General features: G+C 60.3%; 2 protein-coding genes across 3 annotated transcripts in view; one reads left to right on the forward strand and one right to left on the reverse strand.

Annotated features, from left to right (window-relative positions):
* TSPEAR (thrombospondin type laminin G domain and EAR repeats) overlaps positions 1-10,766 on the forward strand; it is a 162,246-nt gene that overhangs the window by 46,615 nt on the left and 104,865 nt on the right. The window lies entirely within an intron of this gene.
* LOC306637900 (uncharacterized protein) lies at positions 5,638-6,258 on the reverse strand (the record flags this gene model as incomplete). The annotated part of the gene is made up of 1 exon (XM_079100788.1): positions 5,638-6,258. One exon carries the CDS (start codon positions 6,256-6,258, stop codon positions 5,638-5,640), a length of 621 nt encoding a protein of 206 aa, XP_078956914.1.

A 10,766-nucleotide genomic window follows, 5' to 3' on the forward strand; every position in this document is an offset into this window, starting at 1 on the left:
ATGTGTGCAGATGTACATGTGTGTTAGTGTGTGTCCGTGTTAGTGTTGGTGTGTGAGCATGTGTGTGTCTGTGTGTGTGTGTGTGGATGTACACATGTTAGTGTGTATGCGTGTCTGTGAATGTTGGTGTCAGTGTGTGAATGTGTGTGTGTCTGTGAGTGTGTGTGGATATACTTATGTGTTAGTGTGTATGTGTGTGAGTGTTAGTGTCAGTGTGTGGACATGTGAGTGTGTGCGCGGATGTACATGTGTGTTAGTATGTGTGTGTGTTAGTGTCAGTGTGTGGACACGTGAGCATATGTGCGGATGTACACATGTGTTAGTATGTGTGAGTGTCTGTGTTAGTGTCGGTGTGTGAGCATGTGTGTGTCTGTGAGTGTGTGTGTGTCTGTGAGTGTGTGTGTGTCTGTGAGTGCGTGTCAGTGTGCAGGACCAGCGTGCTCCCACCTTCTGCACTGGAGCCCTCTGGGTGCTGGGCTAAGGCCAGAGAGCCCCTCAGCCCCGCACCCCAGCATGGCCATGGCCTCGCCACCCAGCCTGCCCACCTGGGCTGTGGGAGGAAGTGGTGTCCACGGGACGTGACAGGGCGCAGAGCCTTGGTCCCAGAGGACCTGGACAGTGTGACAGCAGAACTCAGAAAGAGGGGGACAGGACCCTCCAGGTCATGTGCAGCTGGTGAGGCAAGGGGACTCCAACAGCCACGGCCCAGAGCCAGGAGCAGGCCCCACTCTGGCCCTCCCACCCAGCGTGTCCATCAGCGCAGACAGAGTGTGGGCAGCACAGGCTTTACTGATGCTCAGAGGGCCACAGTCCTGGGGCAGCAGCAGGATCAGGAGGACCCAGCCCAGATGGGGAGGGACGTGGCCTAGAGAGGGAAGTGGTGCAGCGCCAGCTATCCAGGGGCCGGGCAGGAGAGTAGAGGAGAGCGCTCAGGCCCCAACCTGGGCTGGGACGGGAGGATGGGCAGGAGCTGTTCCTCTATGTGCTCCAGCAGGCTGGGAGGTGGGGCATCCAGGGGACAGGGGAAGGAGGGGCCTGAGCCCACTGGCCTGGGGACATGGCTGGTCAGCAGCAGAACTTCTGACCCAAGGAGACACGGCAACAGGCCGGGCGGGAGCAGGCGGGGCGGCAGAGCAGGGACACGCAGGGGCAGGGCCTGTAGCAGCAGACGGGCTTGCAGCAGACGGGCACACAGCAGGACGGCTGGCAGGGGGAGCAGCTGCAGCAAGAGGGCTCACAGCTAGACTGCTGGCAGGGGGAGGATGAGCAGCAAGAGGGCTCACAGCTAGCCTGCTGGCAGGGGGAGCAGCTGCAGCCATCGGACTGGCAGCTAGACTGCTGGCAGCAGGGGGAGGAGGCTCCCTGGGCACTGGGGACCCATCCTGTGCTCCCTCCATAGGGACCTGTCCATTGTCTTGGCTTCCGTGTCCTGTGCATCAGGGCCCAGGAAGCCACCCAGACCTCTCCCTGTGGCTCCCACTTTCCGTCTCAGGTCTTGTGTCCTTGCCTTGAATTCATCTGTCCCTGATTTTTTTTTTTTTTTTGCATGAGGTGGGGCCACTCTCGTCCTCTGACACGAGACCCGTTGTCCGGCCTGTTTATGGGTGACATGATCCTTCCCACTGTGCTTTGGTGCCTCTGTCGAGACTCACCCCCCACAAGCCCTTGGGTTCATTTGTGGGATTTCCATTCTGTCTCCTGGGCTGGCGTGTGTTCAGATGCCTGGACTGTGTCGCTTGGGTTATTGTAGCTTTACAGTGTCTGTGTTTCAAAACAGGCACGCCGGCTAGGACATCAGGATAGTGAGGGGATTTTGTGGTTCCACAAGAATTTTAGAACAGTGTTTTGTTTTTCTTAAAAGTAAGATCAGTGCTCGGGATTGCCCTCGTTGTGGATGGCGTCGGGCAACATGGGCATTCAGCATACTGACTCTTCAGTTCTACACGTTCTTTGTTTTCTGTCCACTGTGTCTTTGACTTTCTTCACCAAAGGCGCGTGGTGTTCAGGGTACGGATCTTTCATTTCCTAGGGTAGCGCCGTCCCTGGGTATTCTCATGCTGTTCCCCGGACTGTCAACTTGGCTTGGGTGGTCTCTGATGAGTGCAGAAGGCTACAGGCTTTGTGTGTTCGCCTTGGAGCCTGCGACCTCCTGGGTCTGTTGGTGGCTCTGGTGGGTGAGTGCCCTCCGTGGTGCTGGGGTGGAGCCCAGGCAAACACTCCCCGAAGCGACACCCCAGCTTCACGAGGTTCAGGTGGAGTCTTTACAAGGAAAGAACAGAACATTCCACTCTTTCTGATGATGTGGGTGGAAAATTCCCCAACGCGACCCCAGCAAGCTGAACGCCATCATGCATGAGGGAGGCGGCTCGGGGCGGAGATGGGGAAGGGACGCAGCCCGCACCAGACACACGGAAGGCACTTAAGCGCAGCATCCGCTCTGGCTAAAACAGGTGCGGAAGGGATGCACCGTAGCACCGTGCAGGCGGCGGTGACAGGCCCGGGGCCGGCTCGTGCCAGGCCAGCCGCTCTTCCTGTGGGGCCAGGAGCAGGCGGGCCACGCACACCGGGTCCTGCGGCAGGACACGGACCCTCGGCCGCGAGGCCAGCGAAAGGACGGGTGCCCAGCGGGAGGGCGGGCGACGTGTTTTGCTGTGGCTGCCGTGAGGCTGAGGTCACCTACCTGGGCCTGGACGGCTGAGCCTTTGACACGGAGGCCTGCGGTCCCCGCGGCCAGCCTGGTGCACTTGAGGTGGAGGACCTGGGCCTTTCTTTCCTGCACAGAGGTCCAGGCCACCATTGTCCTGCTGAGCGGCTGAGGGCCAGTCAAGAGTCAGTGAGGGTCTGGGCCCTCCGCGGGTGTCTTTGGGTTCTGCTGCCTGTCTGGGTGCTGTGCTGCACCTGGCCGGCCCGCAGTGCAGCAGGCGTGTCCCCTCCCTCCGTTGCTGTGACTGGGGCTGCCCAGGCCCCTGCCTCTCCTCGCAGACCTCTCAGGGAGCAGAGGTTCCCAGAAATTTATCCTTTTCATCCGAAGTTTCAGTGTGTTGGCTTAAAGATACAATGTTTTCTCATCGTTAAAAAAATTTATCTATTGACAGTGTGTGCTAGTTTTAAAATATTTCATTAAAATATGTCTATCAAGTATTTTTTATTTATTTTAGCATTTGATTTTATTTGACCTATTTCTCTTTAAGATTTTCCCTCATTCTAATTTTTTAGGTCTTTTAAAAATGAAACTTCAGTCCTACTGACTATCGACCGTCTGTTTTCCTTGTTGATTCCGACGCGCCCTGTGGACGTTCTGCGTTCCGCTCCTGCTGTCTGCCTTCGCCGTCAGCGCTGACCGCTCTCTCAGCGCTGCTGTCCAAGCCCCGCGTGCTGAGCAGCAGCCTCTGGTCCTTGCCGGCGTCCGTGCGTTTCGTTTTCCGTCCGCCTGAGTGCGTCCTCCAACTTCCACAGGAAGCCGCCTCTCAGCTCTATGCGCAGACGACGCAGGGTGCTGTCCCCAGCCTTCCCAGGTGCTGTGCCTGTGCTGCTGCTCAGCAGCAGGACGCATAGCAGGGGATCCCAGCACTGCCCGCGGCCCCGCAGCCGCCTCCACGCTCGCCCCGCGCCACCCATGGCTTTCTGGTGGTTGTGGCACAGACGTTCACACTGCTGGCCACGCATGGCCGTGGGCGTGCTGCCTTCGAACGTGCTTCACCTGCAGCCGCTGGCTCCCCGCGCTGTCCTGCGAGCTGGCTCACTCCCTGTGCCCTGGAGGGACGATCCGAGCGGGGTGGGGTCAGCTCCGAGCCCAGATGAGCAGACCCTCTCCAAACGACTGTTTGATGCGCACTCAGGAGGTTTTCCCAGGGGTGCAGTCTTTGGAGCGGGGGACCCACCAGGGCTGCTTCCCGGATGGCAGCACTTGCCCCAGAAGAAGACCCCACACAGCAGGCCTGTGCACGAGGCCCGGGCCGGCCGAGCTGACCTGGCGCACCTCTGCAGGGGCCGACCCTTATTTTAGTTTGCATTTTCTATTGTTGGTGAGGCTGGCTGTCCTTCCTGAGGCTGGATCTCCTTCATGAGGCTGACTGTCCTTGGTGAGGCTGGCCGTCCTTGGTGAGGCTGGCTGTCGTGGTGAGGCTGGCCGTCCTTGGTGAGGCTGGCTGTCTTGGTGAGGCTGGCTGTCTTGGTGAGGCTGGCTGTCGTGTTGAGGCTGGCCGTCCTTGGTGAGGCTGGCCGTCCTTGGTGAGGCTGGCTGTCGTGGTGAGGCTGGCCGTCCTTGGTGAGGCTGGCCGTCTTGGTGAGGCTGGCTGTCTTGGTGAGGCTGGCCGTCTTGGTGAGGCTGGCCGTCCTTGGTGAGGCTGGCCGTCTTGCCATGAGTTGTGGCTCTTGGGCATTGCGTCTGTAAGCCGCTCATCCCACTTCTGTTATCAATCATCTTTATGTCTTCGTCATGGATTCTGGACGCGGGTCTCTGTCAGTTGTGTGCTGACAGGAGCTGGCACCTGTCCAGTGTCAGAGGTCCCTCCTCTGCCCGACACTCTGCACCAAGGCCCGAGGCTGGAGGTGGGCAGCGAGGCCCTGGCCGTGGAGCAGGGCAGCAGGCACCCCATGGGCTCTGCACGGCAGCAGCTCACGGTGTGGCCCTGGGTAATGGCAGGAAGCCAGAGCCAGGTGGCCCTGGTGGCCAGGAGGGAGACAGTTTCCTGGAGGGAAAGGCGCGTGGGCCGGTGCCGGCAGGGCAGCTTGGCTTCCACGCTCTCCGGCGGGTCTGCCGGGAGGTGAGGCTCCCAGCTGTGGGGCGTCGGGTAGGGTGAGCCTGTGGCAGACTCGCCACCTCCGCCTGCCACGTGCCCAACCCCAGACTCCGTGGGGAGCAGGTGTCCGGCCAGGTTATTTGTGGGGATGGTTAGGCCAGTGGGCAGAGGGGTGGGCCAGGGGTCAGCTGTGCCCACAGCCCAGGATGGCTCTCCTGCCCCATGGACTTGTCAGGCAAGGCCTGGGGGACTGGCCTGCTGGAGCTGGGCGGGGTGATTTGGGGAATGATCCCTGGAGGGTGACCCTCTCCAGGGCAGTCGCGCTCAGGTCATTGACCCCTGGTGTCTGTCCCCCCGCATACAGAGTCAGGATGGTGCCAGCTTCATGGAGGGGGCCTTTGAAGGGGCAGGGGTGGGGTGTGCTAGGCGGCGACCCCGTGCGGACACCAGGTGGGGTCGCTGAGAAGGACAGGAAGGCTGACTCGGAGGCTTCCCAGAGTTTATTGGGGGAGGGTGGGGCGGGTGGAGCTCCAGCCCAGGGAAGCAGCCCTGGGCCCAGCCCGCACTGGCTCCTCTCAGGCCTGGGGCAGGAGCGGGGACAGCCAGCTGCGGGTGCCTCTGCCCAGCTCCACCCCACTTGGGCTCCAGGCCAGGGGCGACGGCCTCCTTGCTGGGCTGTCTCACACCCTGGCAGTGCAGGGCTGGCCCATGGATGGACTGGGGAAAGGCGATTCTAAGGGGTGGGTGTATCCAGAGAGGAGTGGGTGGCAAGTGACCACCACGGCCCCCAACGGGCCAAGAGAGGGGACATAGGCTGCTGTCGGGCCACTAGTACAGAAGCCCGGGTGCAGGAGGTAGCGAGTTCCCACACTCTGGGCAACCCAAGGAAGAGTGCTCAGCAGCAGGACTTCTGACCCAAGGAGACACGGCAGCAGGCTGGGCGGGAGCAGGCGGGGCGGCAGAGCAGAGACACACAGGAAGCCGGGCGGCAGCAGCTGGGCTGGCAGCAGGAGGCAGAGCAGGAGCTGGGCACACAGCAGGCGGGCCTGCACACGGGGCGGCAGAGCAGGGACACGCAGGGGCAGGGCCTGTAGCAGCAGACGGGCTTGCAGCAGACGGGCACACAGCAGGACGGCTGGCAGGGGGAGCAGCTGCAGCAAGAGGGCTCACAGCTAGACTGCTGGCAGCAGGAGGAGGAAGGCCCAGAGCAGACGGGCACACAGCACACGGGCTTGCAGCACACGGGCTGGCAGCAGAGGGGCACGCAGCAGGACGGCTGGCAGGGGGAGCAGCTGCAGCAGTCAGGCTGGCAGCCAGACTGCTGGCAGCAGGGGCTGGAGGCACAGCTGAGTGGGGAGCAGACGAGGGTGAGGCAGGGGGCCGGGGCACAGCAGCTGGGCTGGCAGCAGCTGGGGGCGCAGCAGGGGGGCTCGCAGCAGCTCTCTGGGCAGTCGTCCACCTGCCAGGAGGGGTAGGGGCAAGAGCTGGAGCAGACGGACATGGTGGAGGCGGCCATGGTGGTGCTGGCAGGAGGAGGTGCGGGTGGGTGTGAGTGTGAGTGGGTGTGAGTGGGTGTGAGTGGGCAGCTGGCCTGCGGGGACTTTATACCCACTGTCCCTGCTGTCTCCAGCCCCTTCTTCCTGTTGCTGGCTGGCTCCTGGCCGTCATTAGGATGTTTGTTTGCCTGGGATGCTGCCCAGCTCGTTAATGTCCTGCCAGCGTCGGGTCCCCTGGAGCAGGAGTGGGTTCCGGGAGCAGCGAGGGCTAAGCGCCCTGTGTGGACAGAACCTCGGCCACATGGCTGCTGGGGCACTGGCCAGTTGCTGGGGACCTCAGTTCCCTCTCTGGGAAACCTGCCCTTGAGATGCTACCTGCGTTTCAGATCCCTCTTCTGGACTCTCCCCAGCTGCAGGATGGTCGGCACCTTGCTGACACCCAGTGTCCAGGGTTGGCTTATGCTCTGCCAGGGCCACACAGCTATGAGGGTTGACTGATCCTGAGCCCTGTCCTGAGCCCTGGGCAGGTCCTCTCCTCCTCTACCTCTCCCCCTCTCCTCCCTGTGTCCCTGTGCACCCTGTCCCTCTGCTGGAGGGCAGCTTGACTCTATCCTCAGGCCAGGATGGTGGGCTTGGCCCCACACACTGGGCACCAGGCAGCCTCCTGGGCTGCAGGTCCTGGTTCTGACCCTGCAGAGCCCCCGAGTGGGCTGGGCTGCCACTGGCTCCCTGCTCTCACCCCTCTGCCCCTTCTCTGTCTGCTCTGCTCCCTCCCCAGGCTACCCAGTGGCCTCCCTAGCCTCTTCCCACCTGGTCTCCTAAGCCTGCCTCCCAGCCCTGTGCTAGATGGCTCCCCAGTGTTGCTGACTTAAAAGTAAGTCCCCTGGCTCCATGGAGCACCAGGCAGAAGACCTGAAGCCAGCCAGGAAGAGCATGCCCTCTGCCACCTGTTGTCACCCCGGTCACACTTCCCTCAGCTCACAGCTCAGAACCGTGGAGTGGATGTCTGTTAAGACGCCTGTTGAGCCAGTGCTGCCAATGTCTTAGCAGCAGCCTGTTGCCAGCAGTACGGTGGCTGGGCTGGGCACACATATTCCCTGTGGACACATGGAAGCCCTGGCTCAGGGGCATCATCTGTGCTGCAGCTCATGGCTGGGCAATGCAAACAGCAAAGTCACACCAGGAAAACACAGCTCAGAAGAGACCATGCAGGAGGAGAATGCAACCAGAAGGCAGATATGGCCTGTCCCCTGCGGGGACATGTGCCTTGGGAGACTCATGTCCTCCCTCTGCAAAGCCCATGGATGACATGGAAGTACCACAGTACTGACCTGGCTTGCCAACAGAGGTTACAGAGGGAAAGCTCCAGAACACAGAGCCCCTGGTAACATTGCCCATCTGTTCCAGTGCCATCTACTGTCCTCTGCAGATCCACCTCTGTCTGTTGTCAGTGTTTCCTCTATTATCTACCATCTGTTTACATGTTGTCCATCCAGTCATCCATCCATCCATCTATCCATCCATCCATCCATCCATCCATCCATCCATCCATCCATCCATTCTTCCTTCCATCCATCCATCCATCCATCCATCCATCCAGTCATGCTTCCATCCATCCATCCATCCATCCATCCATCCATCCATCCAGTCATGCTTCCATCCATCCATCCTTCCATCCATCCTTCCAACCATCCATCCATCCAGCCATCCATCCATCCAGTCATGCTTCCATCCATCCATCCTTCCATCCATCCATCCATCCATCCATCCATCCATCCATCCATCCATCCTTCCAACCATCCAGCCATTCAGCCATCCATCCATTCAGTCATCCTTCCATCCATCTATCCATCTAGCCATCCATCCATCCATCCATCCATCCATCCATCCATCCATCCATCCATCCATCCATCCATCCACTCATCCATCTATCTGCCCATCCATCCAGCCAGCCAGCCATCTATCCAGTCATCCTTCCATCCTTCCATCCATCCAGCCATCCATCCAGTCATCCTTCTGTCTATCCAACCATCCATCCATGCAGCTGACATCAACCTGTTGCCACTAGCCATCTGTCATGTATTCATCATGTTTATCCACCTACCCTCTGTTGAGTATTTACCTGATGTCCATCATCTGTCACGTGCCTGTCTACCTGTGTCATGGACATCCAGCCACCCATCCAGTCATCCATTCATCCATCCTTCCCTTCATTCATCCGTCCTTCCATCCATCCATCCACCCATCCACCCATCCATCCATCCAGCCAGCCAGCCAGTCAGCCAGCCAGCCAGCCAGCCAGCCAGTCATCCATCCATCTAGCCATCCATCCATCCATGCACCCAGCCAGCCAGCCAGCCAGCCAGCCAGCCATCCATCCAGCCATCCATCCATCCATCCATGCACCCAGCCAGCCAGCCAGCCAGCCAGCCAGCCATCCAGCCATCCATCCATCCATCCATCCATGCACATGCACCCAGCCAGCCAGCCAGCCAGCCAGCCATTCACATCAACCTGTTGCCACCAGCCGTCTGTCATGTATTCATTGTGTTTATCCACCTACCCTCTGTTGAGTATTTACCTGGTGTCCACCATCTGCCACGTACCTGTGCACGTGTCTGCCTGCGCCCAGCAGTCATGTCTGTCGTCTGTGTCCCTCCACCCTCTGTGATACAGAGGTGCGTGTAAACATGCACGTAACATATACGTTACGTGTACACATATCTGTGACCGACTAGACATGGAACCCAGGGCTGGCAAGTGCCTGCCCCTGACTGTGCCCGTCCTACACGTGCGTGTGTTTCCGCACACGTTCAAGTGTGAATTGCACCGCCTGGCCCAGCCTGCTTGTCCTCGCCGTGGCTGCAGGGCCCGCCTGCTGGTCCTGCGTAGACTCCCAAACTGCCTGAGTTGCCCTTTGCTGTGTGGCTGGAGGAGCACGTTGTGGCCTCGCAGTGCAGGGCCGGGCCCAGCTCCTGCTCTCTGCAGAAGGCCCCACCGGGGAGGCCCTCTGCCCGCTCCTGTGACTGTGGTGGTTCCTATTGGCATGAGACTGTGGAGCTGGAGGCCGCCCTGCCCTCCTCCCCGGTCCTTCTCCGGGCAGTCGCAGTGTGCCGCTGTCTTCCGGCCAACACCAGCTGCCATCACCTCCTCTGGGCCTGGGAAGATGCTGTGCTGGCTCTGTGCTTCTGTGGGGAAGCTTCTTGCTTCCTGCGACTCTGACCTGGGCCTTTGCCAGTGGCACCGTGAGGCGCCCAGGCACAGCAGCCTTGAGGGTCTTCACGTAGGGAGGCAGCACGTCCTCAGCTGCAGCTTGGGACTTCATTAGGAAGAGTCCCTGTCCTCTGCTCTCTCTTCCGGCCTCCCAGGGCTCTGCCTCCACTCGGTCACATCCCCTCTCCAGGTCCATCTGACCATTTCCTCACTCGCAGCTCACAGTCCCTCCCTGCCTGGCCAGCCGACCATTAAGCTCATCCAGCTGTTCACAAATATGATCATTACAGCTTTTAGTCAGAGAGCTCTATTTGTTTCTTTTGCACGCACTTCAGTTGGATGATGGGAGTCCCCATCGGTACCTCTATTTTCTTGGACATGTGACTCTGAGCTCTCCTGGCTCAGCCTGGTGACCTGCAGGTCTGTTCTATTGTCTGTCTATCTCTTGATCCTATTTCTTGGTGTGACATTTCCAGAGGCTCCGTGGCTTCACGGTGGCCTTCTGCTTCTCAGTCTCTTCCCTGCACAACGTACGTATTTGTACAAGCTGGTTGGGACGGGCCAGCCTCCAGACACCAGGCTGCTATTGGAGCGTCCGCGCGGTCCTGGCTGCTCTGACTCTCACAGGTCCCCAGGAGACCTCAGCCCAAGCCCTCAGTGTGCAGACTCCCTCCTGTCCCCTGGGCCTTTGCTGCCACCCCAGCCCAGTGTCCGCCCACCCCTGCAGGGCTCCCCAGGGTACCAGGGAATGCTGGCCACATGCTGGGCTGCTCTTGCCCCTGGTTCGCCCTCAATCCTCAGTTCCTGTGGCTCCCAGGAACCTTGAAGTGGATGCTCCTAAAAAATGCGTGCGGCTTTTCAGGTTGTGCTGAGCAGGACTGTGACACAGCTGCCATGGCAGGGGGCAGTGGCCCTCCCAGGGCAGCCTGACCCTCCGGAGGGGCCAGGCCAACTTCAAACGCATCCCGCTTCTGTCCTGTGAACTAGGAGAGACAGGTCGCCCACGTGAGAGGAGCTTCCACCACCCAGGGATTCCTTTCCAGCTTCCCCAGGCATCGGGTGGCCTGGGCCGGAGCCTCAGGGAGACGCTGAGGGCACAGAGGGGAGCGGCCTGCCCAGTGCCAGGCCCTGCGCCGCCCGCCGGCCTCGGTGCTGCACCTTGCGTGCTGGGGGCTTCCACCCAGGGCTTCGCGCATCCCCCTCCTCAGCGCCTGCTTTCCAGCACTGGGGTGAGTGGCATCTTGACTGAATGCACATGGAAGGGTCCAGGCGAGAGCGAAGGACTCGAAGCACTTCTCAGTGATGAACACAAGGA

Source organism: Sciurus vulgaris (genome assembly GCF_902686455.1).
Source record: "Sciurus vulgaris genome assembly, chromosome: 10".
Taxonomy (NCBI): Eukaryota; Metazoa; Chordata; class Mammalia; order Rodentia; family Sciuridae; genus Sciurus; species Sciurus vulgaris.